General features: G+C 43.9%; 1 protein-coding gene across 1 annotated transcript in view; it reads left to right on the top strand.

Annotated features, from left to right (window-relative positions):
• Positions 1–8,046: 8,046 nt before the first annotated feature.
• Positions 8,047–16,047, top strand: part of PPP1R21 (protein phosphatase 1 regulatory subunit 21) — a 31,751-nt gene continuing 23,750 nt past the window's right edge. The window contains exons 1-6 of the mRNA XM_036380551.2: positions 8,047–8,172; positions 10,782–10,850; positions 11,248–11,394; positions 13,158–13,259; positions 13,935–14,099; positions 14,200–14,258. Coding sequence (XP_036236444.1) covers positions 8,113–8,172; positions 10,782–10,850; positions 11,248–11,394; positions 13,158–13,259; positions 13,935–14,099; positions 14,200–14,258 — 602 coding nt within the window. The 5' untranslated portion in view covers positions 8,047–8,112. The remainder of the gene's footprint in view (positions 8,173–10,781; positions 10,851–11,247; positions 11,395–13,157; positions 13,260–13,934; positions 14,100–14,199; positions 14,259–16,047) is intronic.

Below are 16,047 nucleotides of genomic sequence, written 5' to 3'. Positions count from 1 at the left end.
TTGTTCTCCTCCATCACTGCCAAATGGTGAGGCCCCAGTCAGCAGGAAATTTGGTAGTTCATGACCTGCAAGTTGATTTAATGAGATCTGTCATGATCTTTGTGATCCCTCCTGGTGACATTCCTGCTCACCAGGAGCAGCCTTTTGGCACAGCTTGCCCAAAATAAAGAAAGAAGGACCTGTCTGTTCTCTTTCAATGTTCAGAGAAGGACATCCAGTGTCCTAAATCTAGCTATGTCTACCTGAGTGTTGCTTTTATGCTGGTTTCCATAATTTCCATTTCCTTGAAGTCTTGACTCTCCAGGCCCTAATGGCCTAATGGGTACAACCTAGTACTAATGGTACTAGGTTGGACTGAATTCCCAATTTCTGTATCCATTCCGGAGGTGCTGATAGCAGTTCACAATCTGGGTATTTTCATTCTTGGAAATGCAAGATGGGTCCTTTCAGACTAACCTCAGCTGCTCTGATGTGCTTATGTGCTTTAGAGTTGCCAGGCAGATGTTCAGAAATATCTCTGTAGGTGCCTGTACCAACCTTAACACAGGACTGCTTTGAAAAACAGATTTTGTGACTCAATGGCTTTTTAAAAAATTTAATTAACTTGGTATCTTGATTCCTTACTAAAATCCAGTAGGATCCCAGTTGTTACAAATGCTAAAATTAGCTCAGCAAACTGAATTTTTGGTTATTTTCAGTAAGGGTACATTTTATTCTCTCTCGCTGGCTTTGGAGGTTTCCATGCTCTGAACACAGTCAGGCCTCCACAAATAGCAGGCATTTTGCTTTTTTTTTTTTTTTTTTTTTGGCTCTGAGTAATTTAAAAGATGAAAACTCCACCTGTTGAGTTTGGCTGTGATGTGCTGGCCGACACGTCCCGCTGTTCTGCGCAGGCTCTTCCCTGGGGTCAGGTGAGGTGTGGGCAGAGCTGAGCCATTCCAAAAGGGAAGATGTTTCCTTAAATCTCTGGGTATTAACTGGAGTGCAATCGTGTTGGCTGCTGCCTTAAAATATGATGTCACCTTGCCCCAATCACAGCCCATTTTCTGGGAGCGTGATGTGAACTCCCCAGAGAAGCATCCTCTGAGTGACAGCAGCATCCCGTGCGGCCGTTGCTAAGCGACAAGATTCGGCTTTCAGCAGGATCTAATTTTAAAGTATTTAACCCTAGATCTGTCAAGGTTCATTATTTCCAGTGTGCTGGTTAATCCCTACTTGTTGGTGCCCAACTTCACAAATGCCCTGCTCCTCACAGTGGTGCTGTTTTATTTGTCACAGATAACGTCTCAGAAGGAGGAGAAGCAAAACCGCCCCAGGTAGAGCTCGATACCAAATTTCATTTTAGCTCTGATCTATACACAGAAATATGGGACACAATTAGAGGTGAAAATCCTGCATTGCTGTTCTGGGAATCTTCCTTTCTTTGCTGGCTTGTGCAAGTGGCTCAGCTCTGCTTTCCTTCTAAGGAAGGGTGGATTTCAAGTGAATGAGTGCTGGTGGCAATAGCAATTGAGCTTCAATTTTTAGTAATATTATGTGTCCTCTTGTTTCTTGCTGTATTTCATTTAGGTTAAGAAGCTTGTCATCTTACCTAAAGGCATTTGGGGAAAAAAAAGGACGCAATTTTGAAATTTGAGGGGTTTTAATACAGGAAAACTTTAGTTCTTTTAAATCATTACAAATAATGATGAAGATAATCACAGATAATTCTACAGATAATTTTTGTTGGTGTTTTTTGTGGGGGTGTGGTTGATGTGGCTTTTTTTTATAGTTATCTGCATTTAGTTTCTTTCTAAAATGTAGAGGTCTGGAATGCTACTGAGGTATTTTACAAAAAAAAAAAAAAAAAGAGAAAAAAAAACAATAAAAAAATCTGACCAGCTGTGTCACTCTTTGATTAATTACTACACATCCCTGTAAGTGCACTCAAGTCCACTGCTACCTTCTTAATGTAATATCTCATTTAGCTGAGATAATGCTGCTATAACTGGTCAGTATCATAACAACAACAAAAGAAAAAACACTGAGAACTGCACAAGCCCTTCCTCCCCCCAGATGCAGCAAAATTAAAAAAAAATTAGATTATTCACATTTTAAATGCTAATAGTTCATCTCAGCCTCATAATCCCACCTAAGATTCTTCCTCCTCCTGTTGTTAGGGTTTGAAACTGACACCACCTTGCTCCTTGTGCTGTATCTCCATCCTAGTTCACACTAATGCACAAAGACAAGCCTGTCCCTGCCAAGGTACTTTTCCCAGCAGTTGATTTGATCAGGATGCTCTCCTGCTGCCTTTTAATCCTCCCTTCCACTGCTGCAAGCTCCCATTCCCATCTCTGGGCTCATGCTGCCCAAAAAACTGTTTATGGCTTTCTCCTCCTGTGGTGTGGTGTGTTGTGCCTTCTCCCTGTGCTGTCAGTGAGGAGCCCTGCCCCACATCTCCTCCGTCCCCCTCTTCCTGTGCATCCTGGTCTTTACACATCAAAGACCTGGCTTTAGCTCATTCCAAAAGTCCAAATTATTCCCAGAGGCACCACAGTCCTTTTAAAAAATAATCATAAAAAGTAGATCATGAACAGGAATAATTCTGATCAAAGTGTTCCCTAAACTTCTGGTAGACCTCCCAGCTCTCTCCTCTCTCTGCTCATGTGTCTGTCTCTGGAGAGAAGACAAAGCCACGACATCTTTGCTGTGGTAACAGCTCCAGGTTTGTGGATGTTCCTTGCATGGGTAAGTCAGGACTTCTTCCCAAGGCTTGCAAATCTGTATCACAACTGAGGTACATGAGAGCGCATCCACTTCTCACTCCATAATCTTCACAGTGCTCCTCTTCCATTATTTCTTTCTCTGTAAAATCAGGCAATTTCTCTCCTGGGATTTAATGTATATTGCTTTTATTTTTCTTTCACCAGCAAACCTGCAAGACTCTGGAATCTGTGTGGGCAGTTCTAGCCAGGCTGAGGTTTCTCAGCTATGGCTCCTGCAAGTGTGAAGAAGAGCAAGAAACGAGGCTGTAGAAGATGCACAGACCTTCAACAAGAGACGGCAGAGCTAGGGAAGAGGTTTCACTTCCCCGCAGAAGGGGAATTCCACATTCAAAACCCAAACTTTTTGAGCTGTTACTAAGTTCTGCTGGTTTCTGGAGCGAGTATCAGTAAGGATTTGCTGTGGAGGGACAGCAGTTCCTGCTGCTGCACACAGGGCTGGTATGTGTTGTACCCACGTGGAATGTGAGCTGCAAAGTTCAGCTCTGACTTATCACAGGCAGCTGCCTGCTCACTTTTTCCATCTTCTCGTCCTCAGCAATTTCTTTCTGTACAAAGGCACCGCTCCCCTGGCCATGCACACACCCTGTAGATGACTCAAGCTATTTAACCTATGGGCTGGGAAGGGACATGAGAGAGAGAGAGAGAGAGTGACTTGTTCCCATTTCTATTTTTAAATGCTGTGGAAACACTAAATCAAGATAATGAATAATAACTAAACGGTCTGTGAGCTGCACTATCTGTACATACATATACCTTCTTTTTCTTTTCTTTTTTTTTCTTTTTTTTTTTTTTTACTACTTGCCTTTTTTTTTTATCAGAGCAATTGGGTTTTGACGAGGTGAAAGGTTATTCTTAACGAGCAGAGTGTTACAGTCACCATGAGAAATAACGAGCGTGCATTGTAAGCACACATCCTGCTGTTCAGACTTGCCGTTGCTACGATAACAGAAACAAAACACCAGTTTCGGGTGCTCGCAGCTTCCGAGGATGTGGTTTATTTGCTGCTTGTGATAGTCTGATGACTGAAGATGGCTCTCTTCCAATCATTTTTGAATTTTTCCTGTCTCTTAGAAACCCTTTTGTTGTGAGTACTTTTGAGGACATAAGTGATGACAATGAAGTTTATTTTCTCAAAGCACAGAAAACATCTTGGATAAGCTGAAATGCGTTCTTTGTTTATTTCTTTATCTGCACCTATTCCCAGGGTCTGTGAGTAAAAGTTTTGACAAATAAGACAGAGGGGAAGACACGGTTTGAGCAGGAAGGGAGGAGAAATGAGCCTGAAAATAGGATGATTTTGAAACAATCACTGTAATTCTTAAATAAATTCGTTGTCTTGAGACTGCACCTAGAATTCAACACCCATGGTAGCAGCTGCAGAGCACAGACACGAGGGAAGGACAGCCTCTGTTACACTGTCTGTCCTTTGCTGTCTGTTCTCCCCATGGAAACAAAACTGCCAGGGGTGTTGGGAGGGATTCCTTTGCTCCACACGTCACCTCTGAGCTTGCATGAAGCCCTGCTGCCATAACCTGTATTTATTCCCGTGGGTGTAGCACAGAAGGCTGTACTTTGGGGGTCCTGTGCCAACCACCCCACACTGCTTGGCATTCCACTGCCATGAGCTCTCTCACTCCAAGCCCCTGCCAAGAGGAGCAGTCCCTTGCAATTACTGAGTCAGTGCTGTGGGAGCCTTAGGACACCACGCTGTGGTCCCTGGGCTGCAGTGCTGGGACAGCCTTGCTCTCCAGGGAGAGGTGAGAATTAAGGATGTGCTTGAGAGGAAACAGAACAAGGAAGACATTTTTTGTACGGCTGACGTTTGGGGAAGTTGCACTCACAGCTGCCACGGCAAACCAAATGGATGAATCTGAGAATTTCCTGCGAGAGAGGGGGAAAAAACCTAAATAAACAAACAAGCTAACTTCAGTCACCTGTGTTTTCAGGGAAATTTGCTGAAGCTGTTTGCCAAGAGCCACCATGGGATAATTGATAAATTACAATGTTGTATGTTCCTGACATTATAGGGACTCTGGGATCTGTGAGAAACTGGGCAAGAGACAGAACCACTGTGAAACACAAGAGGCTGGCCTGATTCTTGGATACACTGCAGTAGGGCTGCTCTGGTGAGCCTAAAAATCCTGCAGCCAGCTCTCAGCCTTAAAGCAGTAAGAGCACCCAGCTTTCATTTGCTCCTTTCACTTGTTCCAAGCAACTGGCATTGCCTCCTGTGATAAATGCCATACATGAGGTACACTTGGGTCTTGTCACTCTGGGTGGATGCAGGAGAATAAATTCTGTGCTCTTCCACTCCGAGTGCTCTCTGCCCAGTCAGGAGCACTGCTGCTGTCAGTGGGGAAGCAATTCATTCTGCCACAACCAGGCAGTGTAATTCCCTGAGCTCCTCTCCCAGCTTTCAACTGTGAAACCTCTCTGCCAGCATTCGCTGCACCAGAGGTGAGGGGAGAACTGCATCACAAAAGCATCTCTGGAGGCAGCACAACCTCGGGAGTGCTTGCAGAGTATGTTCAAAGTATTTCAGTGCAACATTTCAATGAAAGACACATCCTAGAAAATGCAAACTTAAAAGTACAGGTTGGAGTCAAATGTAAAGGCTTTAAATAATTTTCCCATACAAAATTTACTGCACTGACATATAAGGATATACCATGGAAGGCGTGCTGCTCTTAACCCTGATCTGTTTGCAGCAGTTGCAAACCCCATTGGCTTTGCTAGAAAACTTCTGTAGGGGATGCAAAATGCAGTGGAAACAGAAGTGTATCTGCTCTAATAGTTAAAAACTCGAGCTTCCTTATTTCTTATTCCAGGATTGCTGTTTAAGCTCTTCTAGTCAAGCAGAACAGCAGCAAGATCATTTGGATGAATGATGACAGTGTGTGTTTTGCCTATCTCCCCTTTTATACTTCCTAAAAATGCACAGTGCTGTTGCTGGCAATAGGGATCAGCAACATGTCCTCCAACACTAAGGCTTCCTGTGGAGACACAAACATGTTTACTAATCTGGCCCCCCTGTCATATTTAGGGCTTGCCAACTTCACTACTGTGATAAGCAAAAGAACAGCACACACCATCAAAGCCTCAAGACTAAGTAAAAAATCAGCTTCCATTATGGGCACCTTCTATCCACTCCTACTTGAGGGGAACAAAGACAAAAGGAGGTAACAAAACGATGATTTATCACCTCGAGCACTACCCACTACTGAGGAACAGCTATGAAGACACCGTGCTGAAATCAAGTGGAAAAAAATGATACCATGGAAACAGAACAAAAATAATAATTTGCTGCTACATCTCTGTCCTAGACCAGGAAGCCCTTAACCTGCAAATCACCAGATGCTCAGCATATACTGGTGAAGTCTCATCACATTTTGCCTTATTATTCTTTTCCTTAAATATCTGTTCAGAAACAAAATTCTGCATTGACTGGCAGTACCAAATACACCTTTTATGATGTTTTCATTTTCTGCTTGAAGTGTGCTGATGGTGTATACACGTTTAAATGTTTGGCCAGTGTGAGGATAAAGAAGCAAATGTGAGGTAAGTAGCAGAGCTCAGCAGTCTCAAAAGGATGGCTGAATGCTGGAGAAGCTCAAAGGTGGCTCTGAAACAGAGACCTACATGCTGGAGAGAAGGGAGCAGAGAAGGGCCCCTCTAGGACAACACTGGGTGTAGAAAGCCAGAATCACAAAATCACAGATTTGTTAGAGTTGGAAGGGATCTGAGGAAATCATCCATTCCAACCCCTCTGCCAGGGCAGGGTCACCTGGAGCAGGTGACACAGGAGCGTGTCCAGGTGGGCTCTGAATGTCTGCAGGGAGGGAGACTCCACAGCCTCCCTGGGCAGCTGTGCCAGGGCTCTGCCACCCCCAGTGTAAAGAAATTCCTCCCCACGCTGAGGAGGAACTTCTTGTATTTCAGTTTACAGACATTGCTCCTCATCCTCTGGGCACCACTGAACAGAGCCTGGCACCATCCCCTGGGCACCTTGAGATACTTACATGCATCGATGAGATCCCCTCTCAGTGATACCCCAGACTGTGGAATTCGGGTTTCTGCACGGCTGGGGATCTACCCGTGCTCTCCTTCACCGGGATATAATGGATACACTCAGCATCTCCTTGAGAAAAATGCATATTTTATGATTGGCTTTTCGCAAATATTAAAACAAATATGATATGTGTTGTGTTAGAAAGTTATGCTGTATTTTTTTTAGTAGTGTGTTAAATATAGTTTTAAGTTATAACATAATGTTAAAATAGAAACTATGCTATGTAAGATACTTTTTAAAGAAAAAGAAACAGCAGCCACAGGACACCAAAATCTTTCAGAAAAAAAGAATTTATTGTTCTCTTATCAGAAGAGACGAACTTCTTCCTGCCTCTCTCAGCTCTGAAGGCGCCGTCAGGATTCAGAGGAAGAAGCTGACACTGACCAGAGAGAATCTTGTGTTTGAATGGAATTTATGCATCATGTATGAGGTGTATGAATATGCAACAGGCTGTTGTTTTTAAGGGTTAATCCTCTGTTAACGTGTGTCCTTTTTCGGGCTTGTGCTGCCCAGAAAAAGGTACCCGGACGTCCGCAACTCTTTGTTTCTATTGTCTCATATTGTCCTAATCCAAATTGCCCAAGTTATTATTACTCTAATTATATCGTTATTTTTATCACCATTTTATTATCATTAAACTTTTAAAATTTTAAAAACAAGTGGCTGGCGTTTCCCACATCCTTCCGTAAGGGCTGGAGGCTGTGGGGAGAGCCGGGCGCGGGCACTGACCCGCACTGGGCGCTGAGGGAAGTGTCGGACCCGCCTTTTGTCTCACTGATCCGTCATGGGGCCCGCGAATACCCGCGGCTCCTTCAGCGTCTGTGCGAGTCCCGGGGCTCCCCCTGGCGATAGCGCTGCCCGGCCGGGGAGCCGCGGGACCGGCACGGGTGCCAGGCAGGGATGGCTCCGGGACACCGGAGCATCGCGATTATCGCGACATGACCCCCAGCCCCGTTCGCGGGCGAAGCTTTTTGGGCGGGGCGGCGCCCCGTAGCCCGTTGCCGAGGCAACGTTGCGAGCGCCTCGTCAGTGTCACGTGATCAGACCCGCTCCACCCCCGCAGCCACGCCCCCCTCTTGCCGCCATCTTGGAAGTTGCGTCAAGATGGCGGCGCCGGCGGCTAAAGCTCCGCCCCCGCCGCCTCGCGCACGGCGCGGTTACGTCACCGCGTTCCCGCCGCCCTGAACCCGGAAGTGCGTCTTGCCATTCGCGGGCGTGCGGGGCCGCCGGCAGCGCCCGAGTCCGGCCGAACTGAGCCGAGCCGGCGGGGCGGAGATGGCGGCGGCGGCGGAGCTGCAGGGGAAGTACCAGAAGCTGGCCCAGGAGTACTCCAAGGTACCGGGCTCCAGCGGGGCCCGCAGTGCCGGCGCCGCTCGGGGCTGCAGCGCTCCTTTCCGCGGGAGCGCGGGGTGCCGGGCGTGAGGCGGGAGGTGCGGGTTCGCGGGTGCCGGGGGAGCGCGGCTGAACGGCCCCGTGTGCAGGACGTGCTGCCGTGCCCACACCGGGCTCGGCTGTGCCGGGGGACTGACACTGGCCGTGTTTCCCTTGCTCCCCGCTTCCAGGCGGGCTCGGGCCCTGGTTTTGCCTGGTGAACATTTGCCCCGGTGCCGGCCGTGCTCCCCCCGTGTGAGCTCCCGGGTGCGGGAGCTCGGCGGTGTCAGTGGCGCTTGGGAGCGAGCAGGACATTTGCTTCCACGTTTGCCTCCTGTCTGTCTCCCTTCTTCTGCCCTAGCTGACTTTGCATCCCGTCTGTGGTGCTGCTTGGCACGGGGTTTGCAGAGATGTGTTTAAAAGTTGCCCGTAGCGGAGAATGCCTTTCTTTCCATGGTGCCTGAGGTGACTTGTGAAATAGTGGAGCCTTGCTTAGTACAGATCCCTTCATTCTTTCTTCTTCACTCAAAGGAAGAGGAGACTCTTGGTCTTGAGTGGCAGCGTCCTCCAGCAGCCTTGGGGAAGAAAAGCAGCACTTTTTGTGCAGCCCCACATCAGCAAATGTTACAAGGCACTTGTCTGTGTTTGACACTTCTCCACTTCTCCCAGCTTACAGAACCATGTCTTTAAATACTCTTCTCCCTGGAACCGTTGCAAAAACACCATGTGTAGCATCTAAATAGTTTACAGATAGATAGCCTTTTACTGATGCCACAAAATAGCTTTAAGAACATTTAATTTGTTTTGCAGCTTTGTAGGTCACAGAATTCACATGCCTTGTTTTATACAGAGGCTCTGTTATTCCTTGGAGATCAGTAGTGGCTGAGGATGAGATAATGGAGGGATTTTGGTGCTTGATTCCTGAATGAGCATTGGAAATGTGGACTTCTGACTGTAGCTTCCCAAAGTTCCTGCTGCTGGATCCTTTCTTTTAGCATCATGGTGCCCAGGAGCTTTCTCTGAGCTTCACCATGCACTTCTCAGCCTGTGCCATTGCTCCTTTTCTGGAACTATTTTTTTTCATCTCATCCCATTTCTCGTGCAGTGCAGCTCATTGTGGGACTCCCCTGTGCAGAGCCCTGTTCACTTTGTTGTTGGCTGCTTGTTGTGTGCAGGTGGAAATGGAGAGTAGCCCTGGAGTAGCCTGCTCACCTAAAGGTGCTCTGAAAGCCATGGAAAGAGGTGGACAAGAGTCTGACAGGCTCAAGCAGTGCTGGGGGAAGTCCCTGCCAAAGGATTGCTTTTCCTCTTGGTTCACAGACCAGTCCAGAAGAAGGATGAGGAGAAGAAGAGACTCTGAAAACACAAAAGTTGCAGCTGCTTGCTCTCTCCTGAAGCAGCTTTGTGGCAGCTTTGTGGCAGCCTGTGTGGGTCCCACTTCAGCTGGGTCTGTGTGTGCAGCAGGACTGAGCTGCTTCATTCTCTGCTCCTCACATGTCCCTGCAGTGGTAGCTGTGGCACAGAGACAGCTGTGGAAAGCTGCACTGCTCCTTCTTGCTAGGGAAACCCTGTGCTTGGAAGTTTTTCTGTGTGCACTGGGAGGTTTCTTGTCTTGCCTTTGTGATGCCTGAGCAGCACAGTGGGAACACGGCAGGGGAAACAGCTGTGCTTAGCAGTGACTTCTGACCTTTCATTTATACTGCAGTCATCACACTGAAACAATGAGCCACTGCTGTTTTACACTGAGTCTTGCCTTTTATGCACCTGCCAGATACCTGCACAAACCCTTTTAATTTATATCTGCAACAGCTGGACTCACACATGTCAAATGAAAGCAAACTGCCTTTGAAGAAACCAGGATCCAAGCAATTTTCAAGGAATGGGACAATGGAACTGTCAGTATCCTCATTGCTGCAGGGTGGAGGTACTCTGTGGAGTGACTCTGTGGGAAATAGATTTCTTGAGTATCACTTTTCACTGCAGTGATTTTAGCTCAGATTTTGGGTACTGTGTAAGTAAGGCTTAGAGGGCTTTTCTTTGTATGCTTTTTATGTCACTCTGTTCTCTCTGGATCATCTGCTGCCACTGGTAATAAGTAATTGTGCATTAAACTCCTCTTGAATTAATACAGATTTTGACTTATGAGTCCTGCTTGTGTTCCAGAACTGGTTATAAACAGTTTTGGGAAGAGAGGGGAGAGACAGAAATAGCCCTGAAAATGACCAGGAACTTCATTAGTCAAGAAAGAGGTTGCAACTTTTCCATATTTGTTCCTAGTTCTTCAGATCTTAATTATATTTAAGTAACTGGTCTCCAAGGATATTTATTAAGAATTCTGTTGTATTTGACCAAAGTGTCCAGGTGGTAAAGTTACTTCTTGTTCTTTGGCAAGTCAGGATGTGAATTGGATGCCTTTTCAACCTGATACCACTGCTGTCTGTCTGAAGAGAACACTTGAAAAGTCATTCACACCTGGCACTCCTGAGAGAATGTGATGCTTTCTGCACTTTCTCATGGATGGGTTTTGTTCATTCTGCTGCCTTGCATGGTTACTGGCATCTCTTGTTTTTCAGCTTCGTGCTCAGAACCAAGTCCTGAAAAAAGGAGTTGTAGATGAGCAAGCAAACTCTGCCTCACTGAAGGTAATCTCTAAAAACTGCTCATGTCAGGTGGACTAAGCTGTGACAAAATAAGTGTATAGGGGTACTTTTTTTAGAAAAAAGTAATGTCAATAAAAAAATGAGGAGGGAACTTGATTTTAGTAAAAGAATTTCTGTTTTGCTGCTAGCCTGCTGTTCTCTGTAAGTGCTGAGTTTGTAAAAGGGGAAGTTTGATTCTGATAATTATAGAATTAAATAGCTACTTGGGTATGATCTGTGACCAGCTCAAGGAAGTGAAATACATTTTTTTAGTTCAGAAATGATACTTTGTCTCTTCAGTCTTTCAAAAGTGTAGCAATTTTCTAACTTGTACTTGTTTTTAATGTGTAAAAATAAATGTGAAGATTTTAAAATTAATTTTTTTTTTTCTGTCATTCAGGAACAACTGAAGATGAAGGATCAGTCCCTGAGAAAACTGCAACAAGAAATGGACAGCTTGACCTTTCGAAATCAGCAACTTGCCAAGCGGGTGGAGCTGCTTCAGGATGAACTTGCATTAAGTGAAGCTCGAGGCAAAAAGAACAAGGTATGTGCTGAAGGCAAAGAAAACTTGCTTAGCAGATGTCTGCTCCTCACCTGTCAAAGCCTTATCCTGAGTTTTAGCAGCAGGTATTTTGTGTCAAGGGTTGAGCTGAATGTTCTTGTCAGAACTTGTGTTATTTTACCTGATGTGAGTGAAAACACCCATAAAACAGATATTGATATATATATATATATAATGCATGCTGTGTAGTTCTCTACTCTTCTAGTCTGTCAGCTGACTGATGCTGAATTGCTGTCTTCCTTTATGGGTATTTATTAAGTGTTCAAAAAAGTGGGAAATACTTTGGAGCTCTGTGATTAGTCAGCTGCTTTGCAGAAAGCTGATCACTCCTCATTTCCCATCCCCACCTCTTGGCTTTGTAATTTGGATGTTGGTAGTTAACTCTTCAGCCTGTGATCATAGCTTTTCTATGTGAATCTTGTCAAATGCTTTGAAATCTAAATTTTTAGCTTGTATTCTTATGTTATTTCAAAATGACAGAATGATTTCAACACTGATCTTTTCTGCCAGAATGCTTGCTGATTAAACCTTGTGATGTCATATTCTAAGACCAGCTGTGCCTTCTGTAGGCAACATCACAATTCCAGGGGTGGTGTGCTTGGACTTCAGTAATTCTCAAGCATTTCTTGCTACTTTCCTCATGAAGAAACCCCTCTTAATTACTGCTGTCTTTTCTTTTTGGTGCTGTCTTTTCTCAATGTGCTGTAGTTATCAAGACTGGCTTTAGATAGATCATTCAATTGATTAGTAATAAGATCATCTTTCTTACTTTTCCCCTAAACTCTTGCCCATTTTTCTGTTTTCCAATTCCTTGACAAGCACAGTGCTTCTCTCTACATTATTCATGCACCACAATAGATTGTTCTTTCAAATGCAGCTTGACCCTTCTGTTCTTTTATTTCAAACCGTGTTAGTTACTGTTTTGCTAGCTGTGTTTCCAAGTTTTCAAGGACATCAGCCTGTCTTTAGGAGCTTTGCAAACAATTGCCACTGAGTTTCTTTCCTGTTAAAATGCACAGCTTTAGTTCCCTGGTCTGTGTGCAATCCCTTTAGAAGGAGTAGAACATGTGCCCATATCTCAGGTGGAGTTCACAGGCTGGCATCAAACACAGAGGTGACTTATCTGCCCTACATATCCCTAGTTCTTGAGGTTTGGTGTTGAGTTTAAATGCATAGAATCTTCCCTGTGTTGGAGATAATACCTTTCTTCAGCAGTGTGGTGTGTGGCATTCAGTGATCTGAGTCTTTTGGATTAAATGAGTGGAAAATGAGGAAGCAGGCAGAGGGATGTGTGTGGCTGATGGAAGACCCTGTGCTTCCATGGCACCTTGTGCTGCAGCCTGCTGAGAGCAACCTGCCTTACACCTGGGCACAGATGTGCCTTACACACAGCTAGCAAAGCAGCTGAGCCTGGGTATGGAGAGTTTGGGATTGCTGACTGCATGGGATCATGCAGGATTCCAGTGAATTCAGGTGGGCTGCTGCCCATCCAAGTGATGGATTGATTCCCTGGGAGTGTGGGTGGGACCCCTGAGTGGAGGCTTTCTCCAGGCAGGGTCACAGGGGGGTGAAGGAAAGGAAAGTGTGCTGCCTTGAGGCTGGTGCTGAGTGCCATATTCCCACTTTTGATGTGTCAGTCAGTGTCAGCAGGACATCTGCTGGTGTGCCCCTCTGGGAATAACCTGTGGGAGCTGTTCTCACAAACCTGGGACTTGGACATAATGAGTGCATTTTGACTCTTTTAGAAAAGTGTGGAATCCTCATCTCAGCTGAGTCAAGAACAGAAAAGTGTCTTCAATGAAGATCTTCAGAAGAAAATAGAAGAAAATGAACGACTGCATATACTTGTGAGTGAAATTGTGTTTTGCCTTTATTGTTGGTTCAGAGAACTGGTGTTAGAACCAAAGATATGGAAAGTAAAGTGCTGTCTGAAAACTGGTGGGTCTAGAAGCTTAGTTGTATGCAAAGCAGTAGATTAGATCAGATTGTTTATAAAGATGTTCACTAGGAAAATCAAGTATTTTGACTTTTGATTCCTAAGACAGTGTGTGGAATCACATAATACATGTTTTCTCATTCAGATTTTTAACTTCTGGTGACAGCTGCCCTACTGAAAATAGCCTGGTACTGATAGGAAATTTCTTACTAGTTTATTAACTGTTTCAGAATTGCTTTAAAGTTTAAAATATTTTCTGCAAGTTGCCTTAATTAGGAGCTACTTCACCAGAGTGGAATGCATTTCACTTTAGAAAACTTGAGAAAAACCTTTTGGCTCAAGTTCAGTTTTTCGTGTGCCTGCTATTAGTCAGCAATATATTTAAAAATTATTAGTGCTACAAAACTTTCCTGAATCTTTTCTCTGTAAATAAAATAAAATTTCTATTTTTCTGAGAACTGGTAATTGCTGTTAACCTGATCTGCCTAATGAAATTGGAGTAACTTAAAGGACTGGAGTAACTTAAAGGACTGGATTCAGTAGTAAAATGAAGCTTTTTAAAAGAGCTTTTCTTTCCTTCCTGTAGTTCTTTGAAGCAGATGAGCAGCACAAACGTTTAGAAGCAGAGCTGAGGAGCAGACTGGAGGTTTTGGAAACAGATGCTGCCCAGCACCAGGCTGTGGTGGACAGCTTAACAAAGAAATACACAGAGACCATAGAAAAGCTGCAGAATGATAAAGCCAAACTAGAAGTAAGGAGTTTTTCCTCTTGCTTGCAAGTTTGAAAAGTTTTGAAATGCAATGTCTTGCTGTGTCAGCACTTACATTGTGAGATTATCTTCTTGCATAAAGATCAAGTCTCAGACACTAGAAAGAGAAGCTAAGGACTGTAGGCTTCGAACTGAAGAATGGTAAGTGGCTTTATTTCATTGATGTAAAGAAATAATTGCTGTGAAACATTGACTGGATTGTTTTTTAAGAATATAATTTTAAAAAGGGGGTTAATTGAAAGACTTTGATAAAACTCAATTTGTATTATCATGAGGACAAATGTGATCAGTGCAGGTCAAGCCCCCTTTTCCTTTGCTATGTATGGAACCAGACAATTCCACTAGACAATTTCTGCTTTCAGTAAGAGCAGTTTTGTCTCCAAGCTTTTTCAGTACCAGCAATGTTGATGAAAGTTGGAAGAATTTTTTATAATGCAAAACCATAGGAAGTAAAATTTGGTATGAACAAAGATATGTGAGTTTGTAAAAACTGCTTCTAAGAACAGTTTGAGTAACATATGCTGAGAGAACTGATGGAAAAGAGTTTTAGAAATTCCCTTCCGTTGCAAAAGCTTCTTGAACCATTTTTTTTTCTTCAGCTATAATGTTCACAGCTAGAATATTTGAAAGTTTTTATCAGGGAATTATATTGTTAGTTTTGGAATATTTTCATTGTCTTGAAGACAAGTTGTGGAAGTTGAGGACTGTGGCCCAAATGAAATTAGGGCCACAGTCCTCAACTGGGCCTCAATTAGGCCAAATTTCTCTGAAGTTCATTAAACTGCATTTTTTTAGAAGATACACGTGCAGTATAGATCTTTAATGCAATGAATAAGATGTGTAGTGAATGATCAGATGCAGAGTTCCTTCTTTGACATGGTAACCCTCAAGTGGGTATTTTAATGATGTTGATAGATGTGAAGATACTTGTATCCAATAACTCCACTAATACAAGTCAGGGTTTCACTAAAAATGACTTGCAAAAGAGGAGGAAAGCTGTGTTTGGCTGTTCTTTGCTTTTTTTGTGGTGTTTGAAAAGCTGTAGTTTTAATCTGCTACTAGTCAGTTCAGGCTTTGTCTATCATGTTCCATGGTGACTGGGTAATTGATGTTATTGTAAAAAGTTATCCCTGCTATTTTAAGTGATACTGTATTAAGTTTTTAAAAGTAATAAAGCCTGACACTTCATGTTAAACACTGAAATCACTGTCTGTTGAGCACATGGCAGGATGTGTCCCTGAGAATACTGCCCTTCTGTTTTCCCTGCTTTGTCAAGGGAAGGGATCCATTTGCCTCTGACACCCACACTTTACTCAGAAAAGCCAGAGGATATGGGACTTGACAGCCTGCATGCCTTGAAAATTAAAGGGCAGAATGTAAGGCAAAACATGTCAAACTACTTGTTTGTCATTCCTGTAAGTCTGAATAGGAACTATCAGTACATTTGCAGTTTGTCTTGGAATTAATTTTCTATCATGCTCAGTGCTGCTGCACTACCTGCTGTATAGTTTCTATGCAATTATGGAGCTGCTCTCCAAGAAAAACCTTTGTAAATGTGCATAAGCTACCTATTGGCCAGTTTCTTCATATCTCCCTTGTCTATTTTGGATTATTTTGCTTTGTTAGAGTTGCTAAGTTTCTGTGTATCAAATACTGTAAGAAAGGAAAAAAAACCCCTGTCACTTTGACACCTTCCCCCCAGCCTCCACTATATGTGCAGGAGTTCTAGATGTCAAACAGGAAGCAAAACAGTGAAGAATTTGGGGGCTTAAGTTGGGTAAGGTGTGGAATTTGGTCTGAATCAATAATGGAGTGTTCTTTGTAGATATATGTATATGCTGGAATATGTTACTGTTCATCTCAGCAATCTATTCTCATTATATTAGTAATCTTAATTACTTAGGTTCACATGTACATGCACAGTCAAATG

Source organism: Molothrus ater, chromosome 3 (genome assembly GCF_012460135.2).
Source record: "Molothrus ater isolate BHLD 08-10-18 breed brown headed cowbird chromosome 3, BPBGC_Mater_1.1, whole genome shotgun sequence".
NCBI classification, from domain to species: Eukaryota; Metazoa; Chordata; class Aves; order Passeriformes; family Icteridae; genus Molothrus; species Molothrus ater.
The sequence above is the reverse complement of the archived record's forward strand: the minus strand, read 5'-3'. Positions and strand labels throughout refer to the sequence as shown.